Below are 21,536 nucleotides of genomic sequence, written 5' to 3' on the forward strand. Positions count from 1 at the left end.
TTTGAACCCTTTCTGTTAATCCATTAAAAAACTCAATTAAGCTATTCAAAACAACTTGCTTTTTAGCAATTATGTGCTGACTTTCATTTATTAGTACATAATTATGCAAGTACTAATTAAATTCTTTTCTGGATTAGCTTTTCCAAATATTGCCACCAACACCATCATTAGGGTGACTGACTGTTAATTACTTGGTTTATCCTACTCCCTTTTCATGAACAGGGAACCTGATATTTTGAGAGGCTCAACACTTTATAGAAATTAATACCTAAACTTTCTAAAGAGCAGTTGTCAACATGTAGCTACTGCTGTTTAGGTCAGTGAGGTTTTGAACAAGTTGTAGATCTTTGCAGAAAAAGACTGAAATCTTAAGTGTCTACCTCTGGCAAAAGAAGCTACCAAATTTTAGCAAGATTCAAATGGAAATCTGCTGTTTAGCCCCAGTGTGATGATGTGTGTCTTTAAGAGAGATTGGTCTGTCCTGCTTCTCTTAAAGGGACACGCTGTAAACCTGGTGCTGAGGTGTCTGCTCCATGAAAAGCAGAGTAAATCACTTTGAGTTTTTAAAAATGCGACAAGAAAAGCATGAGTAGGTGGAGACAGGATCACACAAACCCAGGGTTTTAGTTTTGCTTTTGGTTGTTGAAGTTGGGGTTTTGGAGTTGAAGCTACTGGCTCGAGCCCTCTGTGTACTGCTGAAAAAGCTTGAGTTCTGACTCTGCTGCTCAATTCATTCTGTCGGTGTTCGTTCTCCTCGATTGGAGATAGCAAGTGAGGGAAATCAGTTTTAGTGTGTTTGCCTTTGCCAAGGGTATGTTTATGGGATGCTGCCAGATTGGAACAGTTGATGAGTAGTAGTTAAAAAAATATTGTTTTGTTAGGTATTTGGATAGAGTTAAAGTTGTGCCAATTTTTATTTGTTTGTATTTTAACTATGGTGTAAGAATAAAGAACATTTTGCTTAAAGTTGAGTAGTTTGACCAATTGAATCAAATCTGAAATGCAGTACCTTACACTTGCCTTTAAATAAGATAAAAGTTAGGGTCTACGCTAACTCCTTAATATATTTTGAGGGAGTTTGGTCTGGACCATAACCCCAGTTACCTGAAGTCAGCTCAGTATCATAGTTTTAAGTGAAATAAATGAGGAATACACTAGCGTTGGGTGTGGAAAGTAGCTTAGAAATAAAATTTAAAGACATGGCAATGATAGGTCAAGTTAAGTCTGGCCTTGAACAGAGTTGGATGAACTACTAAATTTTGAGAAACATCAATGGAAATCATCCAGTCCACCAACCTCACACCCGATATGGAACTCTACCAAAAAAAGTGCCTGGAGAAAGCTGCACCCTGTGTAACCTGCTTTGCCAAGGAATTGTATGCTCAGACCAGGTTGAAAATATGACCAGTGGTTATAAGCCAATATTTACCAATATGTCTAGCACAGTTCATTAAGTAATTCATTCAATGATTTAACCAAAACAAAGTCAACAGCAAATGCAGAACTAAAACCTATAGTTTACCCACACATAATTTATGTGAAACTGTATCACTAACAGGCAGCCAATTGGTTATAGTTACGATATTGAGTATTAATTTCTAGATAATAGGGTGGCACGCTGGCTCAGTGGTTAGCACTGCTGCCTCGCAGCGCCAGGGACCCAGGTTTGATTCCAGCCTCGGGCAACTGTCTGAGTGGTGTTTGCACATTCTCCCCGTGTCTGCGTGGGTTTCCTCCGGGTGCTCCGGTTTCCTCCCACAAGCCAAAGATGTGCAGGTCAGATGATTTGGCCATGGTAAATTGCCCATAGTGATAGGTGCATTAGTAGGGAGTAGGGGAATGGGTCTGGGTAGATTACTCTTCAGAGGATTTGGTGGGCCGAAGGGCCTGTTTCTGCACTGTAGGGAATCTAATGTAACCATAATCTGGAAATATTTTATTCCTGGATCAGGATTTTGGATTATAACATGAATCAGGAGTTTCATATCAGGTGTAGACAGAAAGGGTTTTGATTATTTAGGTGTTTGTACAATTGAAGTTGATAAAACCGGGTTTATTCCATTGTGGGCTCTGCATGGTTTAAATCCTGATAATGGCTTCTGTAAGTCAGGTCACAATACATAGGACAGAATCCTGATCCTATTGGAATTCAATAGATGTTGTGAGCATAATTATACATTTACTCTTCAGCTAACAGCTTGAAATAGGATTCAAGTTATACAGTGCAAAAATGACCTTCTATGTAATTTGTTGAGTACTGTGACTGATAGCTTCTTTTGAATTTTATTGACAACTATCTACATTTATAAAGCTTTAGGAAGTATTTAATTATCACAGAATTCAACTGGAGCATTGTCTAGTAAACATTCAGTGACTGCCAGCCGAGTAAATTCCTACATTTCTGACGATCATAAGAAAATGACAATGATGTATTTCATCATGTTTTTGAAATTTGAACTATTTGTCATTTTTATTGTCTTGAAGTGCACAGCCCATCTGAAGGACTGCCAATGGAAACTGGTTGCCAGGGGACAGTTAGGCTTTGAAGCAAAGACAGGTAGAAAAGAAGGGAAGGTACTATCTTCACTCGTGATGCCCTTGACAGGCAAAGTGTACCCTGCAAAGATGGCAAGCCCTTTACCCACAAAAGCTTCGTGAATTATGGAAAGCAAGAGATACCTAGACTAAGAAGAATGGAAAAGATTCAAAAGCAAAAAGAGGAAGGCATTCAAGTTTGCAGACCAATAGCTTCAGTTACTGCTGTGTATGATCTGAGCAATCTTACTGAGGTAATTTGCACTGCCCTGTATCTCCCTGTACTCCGGTATAAGCTGCAGATGTAACACTAGTCCCCCCTTGTGACCTGAAGCAGATCTTCATGTCTTTCACTGTAATTGTTCCAAAGATTGATTGAAGAAACAGAATAATGCGAAGCCTGATTATGAATCAATGAGTACTTTCATTTCACTGTAAAGCAGTAATGATCAGCTCATTGGGCTGGATTTAATACAGGCCACTGGGCTCTTTAGCTGCCATCTGTGGATCCTGGAAGATTACCATGTTTCGTCTTTTTGCGAAGGTGCATCAAGACAGATCAATGGATGGCATCTTGCCTTTGGATCATGGACCCAGAGGGCATGCTAGCCAATCACAATGTACTCTGCAGCATCACTGTGGCATCAGGCTTCGGATCGAAGTGGGATACAGGCTGAGGTGAGAGGGAGATCCTGAGGCGAGTGGATGAAGGGGGTTGGCTGGTTGGCAGCTTTGGCAAGGGATCCCCTGAGAACCTGGAGGCAATGTGCCAGGGTTTTATTTGTTGAACCCCCTGTCGAGAGTGTAGTGCTGGAAAAGCAGAGCAGGTCAGGCAGCATCCGAGGAGCAGGCGAATCGACGTTTTGGGGGCATAAGCCCTTCTCAGGAATCATAAGACCATAAGACCATAAGACATAGGAGTGGAAGTAAGGTCATTCGGCCCATCAAGTCCACTCCGCCATTCAATCATGGCGCATTTCAGCTCCACTTACCAGCGTTCTCCCCGTAGCCCTTAATTCCTCGAGACAACAAGAATCTATCAATCTCGGCCTTGAAGACATTTAGCGTCCCGGCTTCCACTGCACTCCGTGGCAATGAATTCCACAGGCCAACCATCCAATATCCTTTCAAGACGATCGGAGATGTCTCGCACCCTGGCACCCAGGAAAACACCATGCGAGACTCCCGATCCGGCTTGCAAAGGATACTATCTGTCCCCCTAATTATAGAATCCCCTATAACCACTACTTGTCTATTAGCTCCTGACCAGGGCTTATGATTCCTGAGAAGGGCTTATGCCCAAAACGTTGATTCTCCTGCTCTTCGGATGCTGCCTGACCTGCTGTGCTTTTCCAAGACTACACTCTCAACTCTGAGCTCCAGCATCTGCAATCCTCACTCTCTCCTTGTTGTGCCCCCTGCCTGGCGAGTCTGCTGACGGGTTGATGACCTTAGTGGGTGGTACATCTTCAATTGACATCAGGGCAGGAAGGCTTTCCAAAGATCATCTCATTTCTGGAGGTGGAATGGTGCCAGGTCGCCTATGCACTAACCTCCAGCCCAGGGTAATACACCCCATGGCACCAAAATCACTACATCACATTTAGTGCAATCAGAACAACTTATATTCACTTAATAGTATAAAGAATATGACAAGCTACCCTATACAAATAGATTACTTTATTTAAATGAGAATGTATCTAACTGTATTCCTCAGTTTTATCATACCTGAGTCTTGACAAAGAAATAGCATTTGTAGTATTTTGGAGGCCTGGCTGATGTTGGTCTTTGTTGGAGCAGTCCTCCTAAATTTTGCCTCTGATTTTTGTCCCTTTTGTGCAATTCTCCCGTCATCTGCCCGGAATGTATTTACAGCCAGAAAAGCATCAAAGAGAATAATTTGTATCTTGCTGGGAAAAGACACATTTGGTCAAAATTTCCACCTTGCACTCATCAGGACAATCTGCAAAATATGATACTAAGGGGAAAACCAACATTTAAACTGTTTGAGAGAAAAGTGCTGATTGGTTGTCTCTCATTCACTGTCCCCCAGATACAACATATTGTCAGTGTAGGTTAGTTGACAAGTGGAATCAGATTGATAGAGGCGATGACATGGATAATGCATCAGTTAATGATGACTGATAGTTAATTGCCAGGCTTTGCTTTGATCTTAAACCAGGATGATTGACTCTGATTGTAAACATTTTCCTGAATAATAACTCAGCAAGTGACTGAATCAGCAAGTGGTTGACATCCTTTTTGTGCGTTGAAGCAGGTATATGTACAGTTCTGATATAACCCAAAAGTTCCGTTCTTTGTACAATCTTGCATTATAGGAAAATTACACAATAGTCGCACCATGTAAGCTAGTGGGGCCAGAATCGTGTTATAGCCTATACAGCTATGGAAGGTTCACGTTCTACAAATAACAGTCTAAATTCTTCAATCGCGTTAAAGCCAATTCACATTGAAGAAACGTGTTATAGCAAAGAAGACTGTACACGTTCTTTATCTATTTATTTATAAAGCTTCCAGTACATTCAATTGAGCCACATTACAGGTTTGCTTTACAATCTCCTACTGACTGTCAGTGTATTTCTTCGATACTTAGCATTCTTTAGCAAATGACCAACTGCAGAATTGCATCTGATGTTTTGCAAGTAGGGTTTACAAGTATGGGCTGGTTGGGCTCTCAAGTTAATTTGTCCTCTTGGGTGAGCATCATTTCATTATATAGCCTAGATCGTACATTCAATGGCTTAACTTCTGGGATACCACCTTGAGTGATTTTGCACAGATCCTTGCTTATGATATTGCATAAAGCATTAGTGTCTATCTGACACTTCACATTCACTTGATGCTGTCCTTCTGAAACATCGTTCCAAAAGTCACAAACCACTTATCACCATTAGTCCTGATTATGCTAAACTGATCTATGATGTTGAGTTTTTAATGAAATCATCTTCCAGTTGTCCAAACTCACGGGATTCAGTTAGATGTATCAGTGCCATCACATAGAATCATAGAGTCCCTACAGTGTGGAAACAGACCATCTGGCCCAACAAGTCTACACCGATCCTCTGAAGAGTAACCCACCCAGACCCATCCCCCTATCTTATTACTCTACATTTACCCCTGACTAATGCACCTAACCTATACATCCCTAAACACTATGGGCAAATAAGCTTGGCCAGTTGACCTATAGTCTCTCTCTAAGCTTTGATGTTGAATGCATGATTCAAAAATAGCATTAATATGGGTTTAACATGTCTTCAAAGCCTTCAAAATCTCTCCTGTGCTCTTTGCTCCTCAGTGAGATTAGGATACAATGCAGTTTGTAGTACAATATTTCCAGCACCGATAACAGCTATTGCAACTCTTATTTACTCAGTCTTTTTATTTCATTCTGTAATTTTTCCTAGTTTTGCCACTGAGACTGAAACAAGTTCTAATTATGGCTCATATCTTCTTTCATTTCCACAGCAACAGGGAGTGGATAATTCAAAGCCATTCTGACTCACCTAGTGCTTCAAAGTTGCAGATGGTTGTTTTAATTCTTCCTTGTTCTTATTTTTGTGGTAGCTCGTTCTCTGAAAATCTACACAATGTCAGCTGACATCATGTGTTGTGTTGATGGCTGCTATGTGGTAAAGTGGAAGCATTGACAGCAGAGGTAGAGGTCCCACAATGATTGCAAGCCAGCTATGACACTATGTACAAATGTATTTCTCTATTAACCTGTGCTGTTTCAGAAAGAATCATCCAGGTTTCTAACAGATGTCTGCTGACCTCTTGTTGAATGAGTGTGTGGGGGCAAACTCAATATGGTTTGGATACCATGCACTCCCCACCAAATTCAGGTAGTGAGTTACATGATGAATAGCAATGGTTGAAATATAAGGATGAGTAGGTGGCTCTTGGTATCAATGATACTGGAGTTCTGCTTTAGCAGCGTGTTCAGGTAGGGAAGAAATTACATTTGGAGTGTAATTGGGGGAAGTGATGAAAAGAGCATCGTTGTATGTAAAGCATATCCTTACTAGTTATATCAGAGGCTCAGTCACTTCATTCCTCATCACTGTCTTGCTGGAGATAATATCATGATTTATGCAGCATTGCAGTTATCTTGTAAATTCTTCCTTTCTGCAATTTGGAAATGTAATAATTTATGACCCTTCGTTCAGGGGGCACATAGTAGTTCTCTCCTCCTCACAGTAAGATTGTAATAGATTTTAATAATAGAGAAATTGCAATAAATTCTCTGCAGACAGAGAGGTCTGTTTATTTTTTAATGTGAGAGAACTAGCATCACAGAGCCAGAGCTACAGGAGTAGAATACTAATTGGCCCCCTTCACAGACCTGGAATCAGACCTTGGTGCTGCATGTGATGATGTCAGCATTTCATTTCTTTGGCAGATGAATGGAATGTTTCCGTAGGGTAACATTCCTGATCGGACAGTTCCTGAAAATTCTGAATTACTTTCCATTCTTACCTTTCTCCAGTACTCATCTGTTCTCTGTGCTTTGCCCTTTTAACGTCTCTCACTCTCTCTCTTTCTTTCTCTCATTCTCTGTCCCTCTGTCTCTTCCTCATTTTCTCTCTTTTCCAGTGCATAAGACTCTTTCATTGGTTGGAGTTTATGCTTTCCTGCTGAATGGGCATATCTAATCCAACAAGTGACCTTCCTGGTGTCCTCTCTCCATGCATCATCATAACCTGTCAGTATTTTACGGTGTGCAAGGGAGTTGTCACATGGCCTACCTTAAATGACCAATTAAATGGCCTCATCCTCCCTCCATTGGTACAGTACACTGGTAGAGGGATGGTCGGAGGGGAGCTCTAATCCATGTCATAAATCTGGCAGTTTTAATCACACAGACTAATATTGGGCAATGAAGATGGGGTTTAAATGCTCTCTTTAGGGGTTCCTGGATTCACCTGAGGCATGGCCTGCAAAGGTGAATCCACCCCACAACACTTTATTCCCCCCCCCCACCTCCCCACACCACCCCAGTCCTCTTGGACCTGACCCTTCCCATTTATCCCCTCATCTGCACTCATCACACCCTCTCGCCTTGACCCCCGACTCTTAATCTGCCAGTCAGACTGGGTTCCTCAGCTTTGCGGACTGTCTGCAGTAGCAGCTGTGGCTCCTGGTGGCGCTGTGAGACTGCAGAATCATTCTGTTTAGCCAGTCGCTTTCTATGATATGGAGGTGCCAGTTTTGGACTGGGTGAACAAAGTTAAAAATCACACAACACCAGGTTTTAGTACAACAGTTTATTTGAAAGTACAAGCTTTTGGAGTGCTGCTCCTTCATCAGGTTTATAAGCTGGTGTTGTGTGATTTTTAACTCTAAAGGATAGGCATCCTCCCAAGAAAGGTGTAGAAAGAAACTAAAGAAATTAATGCTATTTTCTGTGTTAAACTGCTGTGTGGTGGCCAACAAGGTTGTGGATGGACTTCATGCCTACCCTCTGACTACTTAGCTAGATGGCAGGGATAAGCTTCACATTCTCTCACTCCTTCTCTCTCTCTGGTTCTTCTACTCTGTGTCGCTCCCATGAAATACATTGCGATTGATAACGAGATGCCATGTATTATTGAGTCTGAGTTGCAGGCCCACAAATGCTTGGATCCCAAACTCTAGTCAGCCAACACGAAGTCTGCTTGTATACCACTGTTCATGCAGCTCATTTAAAGATCTACAATTAAGGAACTGTGTCCTGTTTAATGACAGAGGTGGTCACACACCGAAACAGATCCCTTGGGTCTTTGTCAGTAGGGGAGGCAGGATAGCATCACTGTGTATTGACACTGTTAAATGTTGTCTATTTTGATTCAAAATAAGACTGAGACTTGGTTCAATATTTTCTGTATGATTGAATAGCTGACCTAAGTTGCTCCAGCGGTCAAAGCTCAAACATTGGCTTTAGCTTCTGATAAAGGAAGGGGTACTGCCAGAACTCTGACTCTAATCCCAAAGGAGTGAACCCGTGATTAGAGAGGGTTCCTGTGTGAAACTTTGTGAGATAGGGTTTTGTTCTCTCACACGGTTGAACAGCTTGACACAGAACATGAGGAATAGTCAGCTGTTGAGGTGTTGGAGGATGCTCTCCACCTATCCCAATAAAGAAACAAGCAGGAGAAATGGCCGTGCAGATAATGAAAAGAAACACAATTGTCAAACGCATCATACCCTGGCTCTCTCGGGAGATAAGTTTTCTCCACTGCTGCATGTCGCTATGCTATGAACAATAAGACGTAAAATGCAATTATGTAAATAATGAATCTTAATGACTGCAAATGAGTTTTAACGAGTCTGACACTGGTGGCAACTGAAGCAAAGTTGGCAGCAAGCCAGGCTGAGACATTAATCAAAGTTGGAGGAAAGGATGAAAGGATTCATCAACAATGCTGCGCAAGTAATGTGCTGACAGCAAAACAGTCATTGAAGAGTCAGAATAAATTTGCACAAAAATCAATCAAACTTCTCAAAAAGGAACAGACTGAAAAAACAGCTCAGCTTAACTTTTCATCTAAATAATGACTCCACTTACAGGGAGAGATATGACAAAATAAAGCCTCTGGGCCCGAATGGGTGACGCTACCAAAGAGTTGGCATAGGCTTGCTAAACTACTGGCCTCCAATACTACATCATTCCATTAGCACTGCATTGGAGTATGAGCCTAGGTTGTATGTTCAAACCAAGAAACTGTCAAATTTAAAAGAAATTGAACCTGGGGAATTCTCTGCCAAGTCACTGAATATATTTAAGAGAGTAACAGATAAAGTTCCAGTCACTACTGGCATCAAGGGGAACGGGTAGAGCATGGGAGTATGGTGTTGAGATGTTGTATTGAATTGCAGAGCAGGGTGTACAGTTTGATTGGTCAATTCATAGTGATCGCATAAGCTTCTGTTCAAAATACTTGAAATAAAGGAATTGCAGTAGGACAATTGTGTCCTATTGTGAAAGGATGGCACTTATGTGCAAGTTGTGAAATATGGAACATCTACTTTGTTATTAGCCATTGCTCAGCAACTTATCCCATTCTCACAAAAGGCATTGATTACAGACACAAATACGAGAAAAAAAGACCTGCATTTAGCTCGGATCTTTCATGATTGCAGAATATTCCACTCTTTTACAGCCAATTACATATTTCAGAAATGTAATTACAACAGCCAATTTCCCATGAACAGCAATGCGATAAAACCAGGTAATTATTTCTTTAATATTACTTGAAAGATAAATTTTGGCCAGGATATCAGGGATAACTCTTCTTTGAAGAAGAGCTGTGAGATCTTTTACATCCACCAAAAGCCTCACTTTAATGTCTCAGCTAAAAGATGACATCTCCAACAGTGTAATATTCTGTCAGTACTTCATTGGAGCATCAGACCTTAGTGAATTGGAACATACACTTATAGTGGGTGATATATCTTATATACAATCACTTTATAAAATACCTCCTTGAATGCAGCTTCAATCATATAATGTCAGCCAATGCAGGAATGGAGCCTTCACTGTCCACATCACTCTGCATCACAGATCAGCTTTCCAAGCTAACCAACCCTGTTGCCTCACACCTTGCCTGTAGTGTGATGTCTAATATCTTCATAAAACTTTCCTGAGATCCCAGTGATAGAATTCTAAAAATACACTGATTTCAAACCAAATGAAAAGAATATCAAACGGATTTAAAAGTAAATGTTTCAGTGAGTATTTAGCATCATCATTAGGGATGACTGTAGATAGGCAATGGCAAACATTAAAGGAATACATTGATGAATTCAAACATTTGTTCATTTCTGGATGGTGGAAAAGTAAAACACAAAACCTGGCTCACAAGGGAATTTAGGGACATACAAACTGGCCAGAAAAAGCAGCAGGCCTGAGAATTGGAAACAGTTTAGAAAGGAGGCCAAAGGAATGAATTAAGAAACAGAAACTGGAGTATGAGAGTAAGCTTGCAGAGAACAGACAAACTGACTGTAAAAGCTTCGATAGGTTTGTAGAAAGAACAAAGTGAAGACAAATGTAGGGCTCTTACAGTCAGAAACAGGCAAGTTATAACAGGAACAAAGAGATGGCAGACCAATTAAATATATACTTTTCTTCTATCTTTACAAATGAGGACATAAATAACTTTCCAAAAATGTTGGACAACACAGTCTAGTGAGAGTGAGGAACTGAAGGAAATCAGTAATATTAGGGAAATGGTGTTGGGGAAATTGATGGGATTCAAAGCTGACAAATCCCCAGGGCATGATAATCTCCATCCCAGAGTACATAAGGAAATGGTCTTCAAAATAGTGTTTGTATTAATCATAATGTAGACTCTAGAACTGTTCCTTTGGTCAAATCAGCTTGTCAGGGTAGCTTTGAGGAGGGGTTTGTTGAGTGTATCTGTGATAATTTTCTTGAACAGCATATAATGGAACTGATGAGGGAACAAGCTTCCTGGATCTGGTCCTGTGTCATGAGACAGGAATAATTAATGACCTCATAGTTAGGGATCCTCTTGGAAGGAGCGATCACAGTCTGGATGAATTTAGAATACAGATGGAGAGTGCGAAGGTAAAATCCAATACCAGGGTTCTGTGCTTCAACAAGGGAGACTACAATAGAATGAGGGAGGATCTATCTAAAGTAGACTGGAAACAAAGATTTTATGGTGGGACAGTTGACGAGCTGTGGTGGACTTTCAAAGAAATTTTTCAAAGTGCTCAAAAAATGTATACAGAGGAACCTCGATTATCCGAATACCAATTATCCAAAAATCGGATTATCTAAAGGAGATCTCGAGGTTATATCAAAGACGTGTTTCCAACAGTGATCGCATCTTTTGTTTACTGTGATTAAACAGGCACCGTCTCCAAATGACTGATCTTCCGCCCTCTCTCTGTCCACACTTTCCCTGAGACTCTACAGGGGGGTTCACCCTCAACCACCAAACCCCCCCCCCCCACCAATTTCCCCAGATAATCTGACCAACATTGTGTTGTGCAGGGCAGAAGTGGAACCTGTCAAAAAGTTGCAGTAAAAATGTGTGTGTGTGCGCACACTGTTCGGAGACGGGGTGGGGGCAATGCTGGACGGGGGTGGAGGAGGGCGGGGGGATGTTGGGTAGGGGGTGGGAGGCTGTTTTGGGGGGTGGGGGTTGTTGGACGGGGGTTGGGGAGTGGAATCGGGGGCGGGCGGAGGCGTTGGATGGGGTTCAGAGGTGATGGTGGGGGGAAGTGGCTGGGACACCCGCACCCACCAACGCTACTGTCCTGTGACTGACCACTTCAACTCCCCCTCCTGCTCCACAAAGGACATGCAGGCCCCGGGCTTCCTCCATCACCAAACCCAAACACCTGACGCCTGGAGGAAGAACGCCTCATCTTCCCCCTTGGGACCCTGCAACCACACAGGATCAAGGTGGATTTCACCAGTTCCTTCATTTCCTCTCCTCCCAAATTATCCCAGTCCCAATCCTCCACTGCCCTCCTGACCTGTCCATCACCTTTCCCATCTAGCCACTCCATCATCCTCTCCAACCTACCACCTTCACCCTCACCTTCACCTACCTATCGAATTCTCAGCTACCTATCCCCCAACCTCCCCCCCAGTCCGCAAGCCTCATTCCTGATGAAGGGCTCAGCCTGAAACATCGATTCTCCTGCTGCTTGGATGCTGCCTGACCTGATGTGCTTTTCCAGGACCACACTCACACCTGGAGGTCTGTGTGTAGTTCTGGTCTCCTAACTTGAAAAAGGATGTCCTCGCACTAGAGGCAGTGCAGAGGAGGTTCACTAGGTTGATTCTGGAGTTGATGGGTTTGGCTTATGAGGAGAGATTGAGTAGATTGGGATTATATTCATTGGAATTCAGAAGAATGAGGGGGAGAGTCTTATAGAAACATATTAAATTATGAAGGGAATCGATAAAAATGGAAGTGGAGAGGATGTTTCACAGGTAGGTGAAGCAAGAACAAGAGGGCATAGCCCCAAGATATGAGGGAGCAGATTTAGGCTTGAATTGAGAAGGAACTTCTTCACCCAAAGTGTTGTTAATCTATGGAATCCCTCATTTCTGATGAAGGGCTCCTGACCGAAACGTTGATTTTCCTGCTCCTTGGATGCTGCCCGATCTGCTGTGCTTTTCCAGCACCACTCTAATCCAGACTCTAATCGCCAGCATTTGCAGTCCTCACTTTCGCCTATGGAATTCCTTGCCCAGGGAAGTAGTTGATGCTACTTCAGTAAACGCTTTTAAAGTTAAAGTAGTTTGTTTTGAAAATTAAAGGATTTAAGGGATATGGTGAGTGGGTGGGTAAGTGGAGCTTAGCCCATGAAAAGATCAGCCATGATCTTATTGAATGGTGGAGCAGGCTCAAAGGGCCAGATGGCCTACTCCTGCTCCTTGTTCTTATGTTCTAACTCTTGTATTTTAGCAACCTTTTAGAACTGAGTGGCTTGCTAGACCACTTGAGAGGAAAGGGTCATCAATGTTGGATTGGAACTGGAGTCACGTTTTGGTTTGGCTATGATGTTTCTCCTCAAATGGGGGAACAGTCTGAGTGAGAAGAATCACATAGATAGCAGAATAGCTACTTGCATCAGATCCAAAGAGCACTTGGCATCTAATGAACTATAGGCAGGAGAAGCCAGTGTTGTTCAGATTAGATAGGAGGAAAGGGAAGTGTTTCCAACAGATAGCATCTCTTTAGGTGCGATCCTTGTATAGGTATGGAGTGAGAATCGATCATGCCCTGTATATTTAGCTGGTGGAAGAATCATTCCCTCTATCCAGCTGGGAGTGTGCTAGTCAGTGTTGGGGGAAGTAATTGTTCAGCTTTTTGAAGTCAGAAATTTTCAGTATGTGCTTGTCGATGTGCCTTTAAATGCTGTCTGAAAACCCGTGACAGACTCGGGACCGGCTGGTCAGTCCACACCAACAAAACAGAGAAGCAGCGAAAAAATGAGGAGCTGACTGAAGAGGAAAAGGAAATTATCAACAGGGTGATTGCCCGTGCAGAGAAGATGGAAGAGATGGAGCAGGAGCGAATTCGGTGAGTCTGACATATTTGGTGGAGAGATGGTGGGGGCTCATCACACTGGACATTGACTTCTGTTCATAACAGTGACCATTCAACAATCAATACTGGAAATGAGAGGCAAAACTCTTCATTCAAAGCAGCAGCATGGCAGACTAAATGGTCTCCCTCATGCTGTAATGTATTATAATTATGTGAAATACACAGTAGGTCCAGAAACATCTGACAAAAGAATCAAGGGTTAACACCCTCACCAGATATTTAAAATTCATTCACAGGGAATAACCTGACCGAGCAGGCAGCTTGTAATTGTTCATTCATCCTCATATAATGGTTACTTGTAAGTTCTTCACAAATAAAGGATTGGTACCTAGCCAGAGTAAATATTTCTTAATACTTACACAGTTAATTAATTTGTTTGATTCTTAACTGTTATATTTAAATAAATTATTAAGTTAATTATTGTTTTATTTTATCAATAAATTTAAGTAATCAGTAATTGTTATAGATTCTGTCTTTCCATTGAAAAAATCCAGCATTAGGCACTAATTCAAAATTTGTCAGCGAGCATTAATCCATATTTCAAAGTTAAAGATGAAATGATTCATTTATTTTCATTGATCCATTAGATCTAAATAATGAAATTTCAACCCAAACCACTTTGTGAGAAACTGAACACTATGATTTATCTCCCTGTTTGTTTTTATTTTCCACTCAGGCGTCTTGTGGATCGTTTGGACAACATGCGAAAGAACGTTTTGGGTGATGGCCTATCTCGCTGCATCTTGTGTGGGGAGCAACTGGGGCTGCTGGGGTCACACGCTGTAGTGTGTGAAGACTGTAAGAAGGTAATTGATGCACAATGTGGAGTTGGTGCTACAGGTTCAGCAGGAAACAGAAAAGCAGGATTGTTAATTATATATCTAATCATATGCAGGTGAATGATATTAATGGGTTTTTACTGAAGCACATATACTATAGTGCTTCTGGAGCAGCGGTAGTGTCCCTACCTCTGAGCTAAGAGGCCTGGATTCATAAGATCTCTGAACAAGCTCGTTGGGAAAAATAAAACAATAAAGTTTGTCTTATCTGAATAAAGTTAGGTGTTCTTTGGTACTGCTGTTGCTTCTAGCTCAGCTCCTCCACCCCAGTTCTCAAGTCAGCACTTTAAATGAGCTCTATGACGGCTGTTTTACTAGCAGGACCTAGATCCCCGTCTGGTTATGAATGACTAAATTCACAGTCTGAATACTTGCAGCTTCTGGAATAAATTCTACCTTTTAGAAAATGTTTCCTTCCAGCTAATTAGTGTGAGGAGCAGCACGTACACCTGCTGCAGCAGACCTGCTTCCATCTCTGCCTGCAATATTAAACCTCAGTGCAAGAAGCATTGACAGTTGGGATTAATCGCTGTTTGTTGAATTTCTCTTCAGCAGCAATCTGTGTCACCCACCCAGAGGAGGAGAGGAGAGATATTGGGAAAGAGGCTGCAAGGAACACAAAGCTCCTGACAGCTGTATGTGTTGGTGTAATGGCATCAAGCAGAGGTGCAGTCTAGATCACAGAGAATTCCTGACTCTAGTTCCTATTTCCTATATTTTGTTTTAATCATCCTGTTGTGACACACCTGCATAGCAGCTGGCAGTTAAACCTGGACCGTCTACCCCAGAGGAACACCACATGAATCCTCCTATTTCCAATATCATCTGTGTTTGATTGGTAGATAAATGTTAGTTCAGTTTCCACTGAGGTCTATTTTTAGATGATTGGCTAATGTTTCGCATTAAATTCATAACTGCAGTGCTTTAGCATTCACTAAACTAGTTCACAACTCTGATGAAGTATCACAGGAGTGCATGCCAATTTGTTACCAGTGCTAAAAATGACAAACCAAAGAAAGGAAATCTCTCAGTAGTTTGACTGCATCTCATTGTATAGCCTAGGGGGAAAAATTAGAATAGCCATCTCCCTCAATCACCTTCCTAAGGGACCTGCCCTTTGCTCTGTTGGGATGATCGCTGACTACGTATTTAATTGAATGGCATTCCTGTATTATTCTTGGAGGTCAGTTGCAATGTTGGGTGATGCCAATGTCACAATTCCTGTACCAGTTTTAGTCACTGTGAAGACCCCACTTCTGAACCTCACTTGAGGTGTGATGGCCCTCAAGTTAAATTCAAGGCCAGTCATCTCTCTCTCTCTCTCTCTCTCTCTCTCTGATGAGGGAGCAGCCTGTGATGACTTTCACTCTGAATTGGAATCTTCTCAGGCTCCCTGGAAGGGAGGCTGAGGCAGAAACCCTCAGTTCATTTAAAAGCTATGCACCTCAACTACCCTAACCTGTCAAAGCTGGGGACTAGTAGCTGGAAAGTGACATTAAGCCGGGTGACTCATTTTTACTCAAGGCAGACATGATGCACGGTGACCTCTTTCTGTGCTGTACATTTCTATGATTCGAACAGGATGATAGGGAATGGGTGTTGCTGGTTTGACCAGGTATACAAATCAGTTTGAGAGAGTTTCAGACTTCTTGCTTCCAGCATGTACACTGAGCTTGACTGCATTGACACATTCTGCTGCACCAGGCTAAATCAGTTCATTCAAATGATGGAATGGACCAGATCTACTTTATCTGGTGTACTACCTGATCATGCTGGACCAAGGGATAACCATGAGCCAGCAGCTGCCCAACCCCTCTCCCAACCGCAAACAAGGGCTGTCTTTATTCCCTCCCCACTAGGTCTGGCTTTGAAACAGCTCCCCCTATTGTCAGTTATGAGCATAGGTCGAGGAGCTTTCTGCCTGACGTTTTGACAACTGAGGCAATCATTGATCTCTTTCACTTCCAGAATGTCTGCACCAAGTGTGGGATTGAAGCATCCAAACGTCCTCAGACGCTGTGGCTGTGTAAGATCTGCAGTGAGCAACGAGAGGTAGGCACCTGTGTTCACCTATGCTTATGGTTCTTCTAATTCCCAATGTCAACAGAGACTGGTACTGTCCTGTATCTGCGGATTGCACATCACTTCTGAAATGGGCATGTGTTGTAAAGCTCAGTGGTATTTTAATTAAACAATATAACTCAGCAAAGGCTGGGTACTGCTCCAGAATCTGAGAGGAGACAATTAGAAGGAAAATTAGTATTACTTTCTCCTCATACACAGGCCCAGCTGTTGGTACTATAGGGGGTGACCTATAGATGCTGTTGTTTGGGAAACACTTCAAGTTTTGCCAGCAACAAATCAAGAGTGAGATTTCTAACACCGAAATATTTGGGAGTTAAGATTGAGTTAAAATTCCCACTAACTCTGATGAATAAAATCACAAGTCATTTTTTTTTAAATTACAAGGTATCTTATATGTTGTCTCTTCCTTAATGACATAGTTGGCTCAACATTTCACCTGGTTTTCAGTATACAGTTTATGCCTGACTCTCCGGTGCTGCTGTGAAGCAGTTGTTGCCATGTCAACATCATGGTTGAACGGTTTGAATTACCATCAAAAGGCAGTGCGAGAAGCTGCTCACTACCTGCTAGTTAATGCTGCTTTCTTTCATAACCACAGAAACTGATCAGCTCACTAGGGAATATAAATAACTTGAAGTAAATTGAAACGTTACCCTGGTAACCACATCTGTGCATCTGGTACAGTTTGCACAATTGAACACATCACTCCACCTGCTTCCCTCCTCACCACTAGATTCTCATATTCTATCCACGCTACGCTTCCCAACTGCAGTTTCCTTGCTGTCTGTCTTGTTGCTTTTGTTCTTTATTAACTTTAGGATTGAATAATCCCTCTTTCTAAGGGATTTTATGCCCAGCACCTATTCTGGTTTTGCTTTGACTAAAAGAAAAATAATGTGGATGCTGGAAACTTAAAGTACAAATAGAAAGTGTTGGAGAAACCCAACAGGGCTGGCACCATTTGTGGAGAAAGAAATAGAGTTAATATTTCAAATCTGATATAACTCTTCCTCAGAACTGGTGGAGCCAGAGACAATCGCTGAGGAAGGCAAAGTAGCTGTGACAGTATTTAGAGAAGTAGAAAGCAGTGGGGGTGAATAAGCTGAAAGATTAAAATGGAAATCTGATCAGAGAGAAGAGCAGAAGGAGGCCACAACTGGAAGAGAAGACCATAAGAAATAAGGACAGGGCCAGGCTTTTTGGCCTTTCGGGTCTGCCCTATCATTCAGTTGGACTGTGGCTTAAGGTGGGAGGAGGAAGAAAGTGGTTCATGAGTGGAATGAACTGCCAGAAGAAGCAGTAAGTGCAGGTACAGTTACAACATTTAAAAGGTATTTGGACAGCTACATAAATAGAGAATGTTTAGAGGGAAATAGGCCAAATGCTAGCAAGCGGGACTAGTTTAGTTGTGAAACTTGGTCAGTGTGGATCAGATGGACCGAAGGGTCTGTTTTGTGCTGTATGATTCCATGCATCTATCTATGATATTCCTCACATCCACTTTCCTGTGTTGTCCCCATGACCCTTGATTGCCTGAATAATCGAGAATCTATCTATCTTAGTCTTAAATGCACTCAAGGACTGTTCCCCTACAGCTCTCTGTGACAAAGAATTCCAAAGACTCTCAACCCTCTTAAAGAGGAAATTCCTCCTTATCTCAGTCGTAAATGCGAGGATGATTCAGGAGAAGAGTGAAAGTAATAGGGTGGTTGTTATGGGGGACTTTAACTTTCCAGATATTGACTGGGAAAGCTATAGCTCGAGTTCGTTAGATGGGTCGGTGTTTGTCCAATGTGTGCAGGAGGGTTTCCTGACACAATATGTAGACAGGCCAACAAGAGGTGAGGCATTACTGGATTTGGTTCTGGGAAACGAACCAGGCCAGGTGTTAGAATTAGAAGTAGGTGAGCACTTTGGGGATAGTGACCATAATTCGGTGATTTTTACTCTCGTGATGGAGAGGGATAAGTGTGTACTACAGGGCAAGAATTATAGCTGGGGTAAGGGAAATTATGATGCGGTGAGGCACAACTTAGGATGCGTGGCTTGGAAAAGTAGACTCCAAGGCAAGAGTGTAAATGATATGTGGAGCTTGTTCAAGGAGCAACTATTGAGTGTCCTTGATAATTATGTACCTGTCAGGCAGGGAGGAAAGGGTCGTGCGAGGGAGCCGTGGTTTAATAAAGAATTGGAATCCCTTGTTAAATGGAAGAGGGCGGCCTATCGCAAGATGAGACGTGAAGGTTCAATTGGGGCGATTGAGAGTTATAGGGTAGCCAGGAAGGACCTGAAGAGAGAGCTAAAAGCAGAAAGGAGGGGACATGAAAGGTCCTTAGTCGGTAGGATTAAGGAAAACCCTAAGGCTTTCTATAGGTATGTCAGGAATAAAAGAATGACTAGGGTAGGAATAGGTCCAGTCAAGGATAGTAGTGGGAAGTTGCGTGTGGACGCGGAAGAGATTGGGGAGACACTGAATGAATACTTTTCTTCAGTATTCACTCAGGAACAGGGCATTGTTGTCGATGAGAATACTGAGGCACAAATAAGTAGAATGGATGGCTTTGAGGTATGTAGAGAAGAGGTATTGGAAATCCTGGAAAAGGTGAAAATAGATAAGTCCCCTGGGCCTGATGGCATTTATCCTAGGATTCTCTGGGAAGCAAGGGAGGAGATTGCAGAGCCATTGGCCTTGATTTTTATGTCCTCTTTGTCTACAGGAGTAGTCCCAGAAGACTGGAGGATAGCAAATGTGGTTCCCTTGTTCAAAAAGGGGAGTAGGGATAGCCCTAGTAACTATAGGCCGGTGAGTCTCACTTCTGTTGTGGGCAAAGTCTTAGAGAGAATTGTAAGGGATAGGATTTATGCACATCTAGATAGGAATAATGTGATCAAGGATAGTCAGCATGGTTTTGTGAAGGGCAAGTCGTGCCTCACAAACCTTATTGAATTCTTTGAAAAGGTGACGAAGGAGGTTGATGAGGGCAAAGCGGTAGATGTGGTATATATGGATTATAGTAAGGCGTTTGATAAGGTTCCCCATGGTAGGCTACTGCAGAAAATACGGAGATATGGCATTGAGGGTGAGTTGGAGGTTTGGATTAGGAATTGGCTGGATGGAAGAAGACAGAGGGTAGTAGTTGATGGCAAAGTTTCTTCATGGAGTGCCGTCACTAGCGGTGTTCCGCAAGGATCTGTTTTGGGACCATTGCTGTTTGTCATTTTTATAAATGACATGGAAGAGGGGTTAGAAGGTTGGGTGAGCAAGTTTGCGGATGACACAAAAGTCGGAGGAGTTGTTGACAGTGAGGAAGGATGTAGCAGGTTACAGCAGGATATAGAGAAGCTGCAGAGCTGGGCAGAAAGGTGGCAAATGGAATTCAACGTAGCTAAATCATCAACTGCCTCCCTGCACTGCAGCCACTGTGTGTACCATCATCAACTGCCTCCCTGCACTGCAGCCACTGTGTGTACCATCATCAACTGCCTCCCTGCACTGCAGCCACTGTGTGTACCATCATCAACTGCCTCCCTGCACTGCAGCCACTGTGTGTACCATCATCAACTGCCTCCCTGCACTGCAGCCACTGTGTGTACCATCATCAACTGCCTCCCTGCACTGCAGCCACTGTGTGTACCATCATCAACTGCCTCCCTGCACTGCAGCCACTGTGTGTACCATCATCAACTGCCTCCCTGCACTGCAGCCACTGTGTGTACCATCATCAACTGCCTCCCTGCACTGCAGCCACTGTGTGTACCATCATCAACTGCCTCCCTGCACTGCAGCCACTGTGTGTACCATCATCAACTGCCTCCCTGCACTGCAGCCACTGTGTGTACCATCATCAACTGCCTCCCTGCACTGCAGCCACTGTGTGTACCATCATCAACTGCCTCCCTGCACTGCAGCCACTGTGTGTACCATCATCAACTGCCTCCCTGCACTGCAGCCACTGTGTGTACCATCATCAACTGCCTCCCTGCACTGCAGCCACTGTGTGTACCATCATCAACTGCCTCCCTGCACTGCAGCCACTGTGTGTACCATCATCAACTGCCTCCCTGCACTGCAGCCACTGTGTGTACCATCATCAACTGCCTCCCTGCACTGCAGCCACTGTGTGTACCATCATCAACTGCCTCCCTGCACTGCAGCCACTGTGTGTACCATCATCAACTGCCTCCCTGCACTGCAGCCACTGTGTGTACCATCATCAACTGCCTCCCTGCACTGCAGCCACTGTGTGTACCATCATCAACTGCCTCCCTGCACTGCAGCCACTGTGTGTACCATCATCAACTGCCTCCCTGCACTGCAGCCACTGTGTGTACCATCATCAACTGCCTCCCTGCACTGCAGCCACTGTGTGTACCATCATCAACTGCCTCCCTGCACTGCAGCCACTGTGTGTACCATCATCAACTGCCTCCCTGCACTGCAGCCACTGTGTGTACCATCATCAACTGCCTCCCTGCACTGCAGCCACTGTGTGTACCATCATCAACTGCCTCCCTGCACTGCAGCCACTGTGTGTACCATCATCAACTGCCTCCCTGCACTGCAGCCACTGTGTGTACCATCATCAACTGCCTCCCTGCACTGCAGCCACTGTGTGTACCATCATCAACTGCCTCCCTGCACTGCAGCCACTGTGTGTACCATCATCAACTGCCTCCCTGCACTGCAGCCACTGTGTGTACCATCATCAACTGCCTCCCTGCACTGCAGCCACTGTGTGTACCATCATCAACTGCCTCCCTGCACTGCAGCCACTGTGTGTACCATCATCAACTGCCTCCCTGCACTGCAGCCACTGTGTGTACCATCATCAACTGCCTCCCTGCACTGCAGCCACTGTGTGTACCATCATCAACTGCCTCCCTGCACTGCAGCCACTGTGTGTACCATCATCAACTGCCTCCCTGCACTGCAGCCACTGTGTGTACCATCATCAACTGCCTCCCTGCACTGCAGCCACTG

General features: G+C 43.3%; 1 protein-coding gene across 5 annotated transcripts in view; it reads left to right on the top strand.

Moving 5' to 3' along the window:
- LOC122562579 (rabphilin-3A-like) overlaps positions 1–21,536 on the top strand; it is a 239,783-nt gene that overhangs the window by 132,166 nt on the left and 86,081 nt on the right. For all 5 annotated transcript variants that reach the window (XM_043715534.1, XM_043715537.1, XM_043715533.1 and 2 more), the window contains 3 exons: positions 13,461–13,604; positions 14,308–14,437; positions 16,439–16,522. In XM_043715534.1, coding sequence (XP_043571469.1) covers positions 13,461–13,604; positions 14,308–14,437; positions 16,439–16,522 — 358 coding nt within the window. The remainder of the gene's footprint in view (positions 1–13,460; positions 13,605–14,307; positions 14,438–16,438; positions 16,523–21,536) is intronic.

This window comes from Chiloscyllium plagiosum, chromosome 25, assembly GCF_004010195.1.
Source record: "Chiloscyllium plagiosum isolate BGI_BamShark_2017 chromosome 25, ASM401019v2, whole genome shotgun sequence".
Lineage (NCBI taxonomy): Eukaryota > Metazoa > Chordata > Chondrichthyes > Orectolobiformes > Hemiscylliidae > Chiloscyllium > Chiloscyllium plagiosum.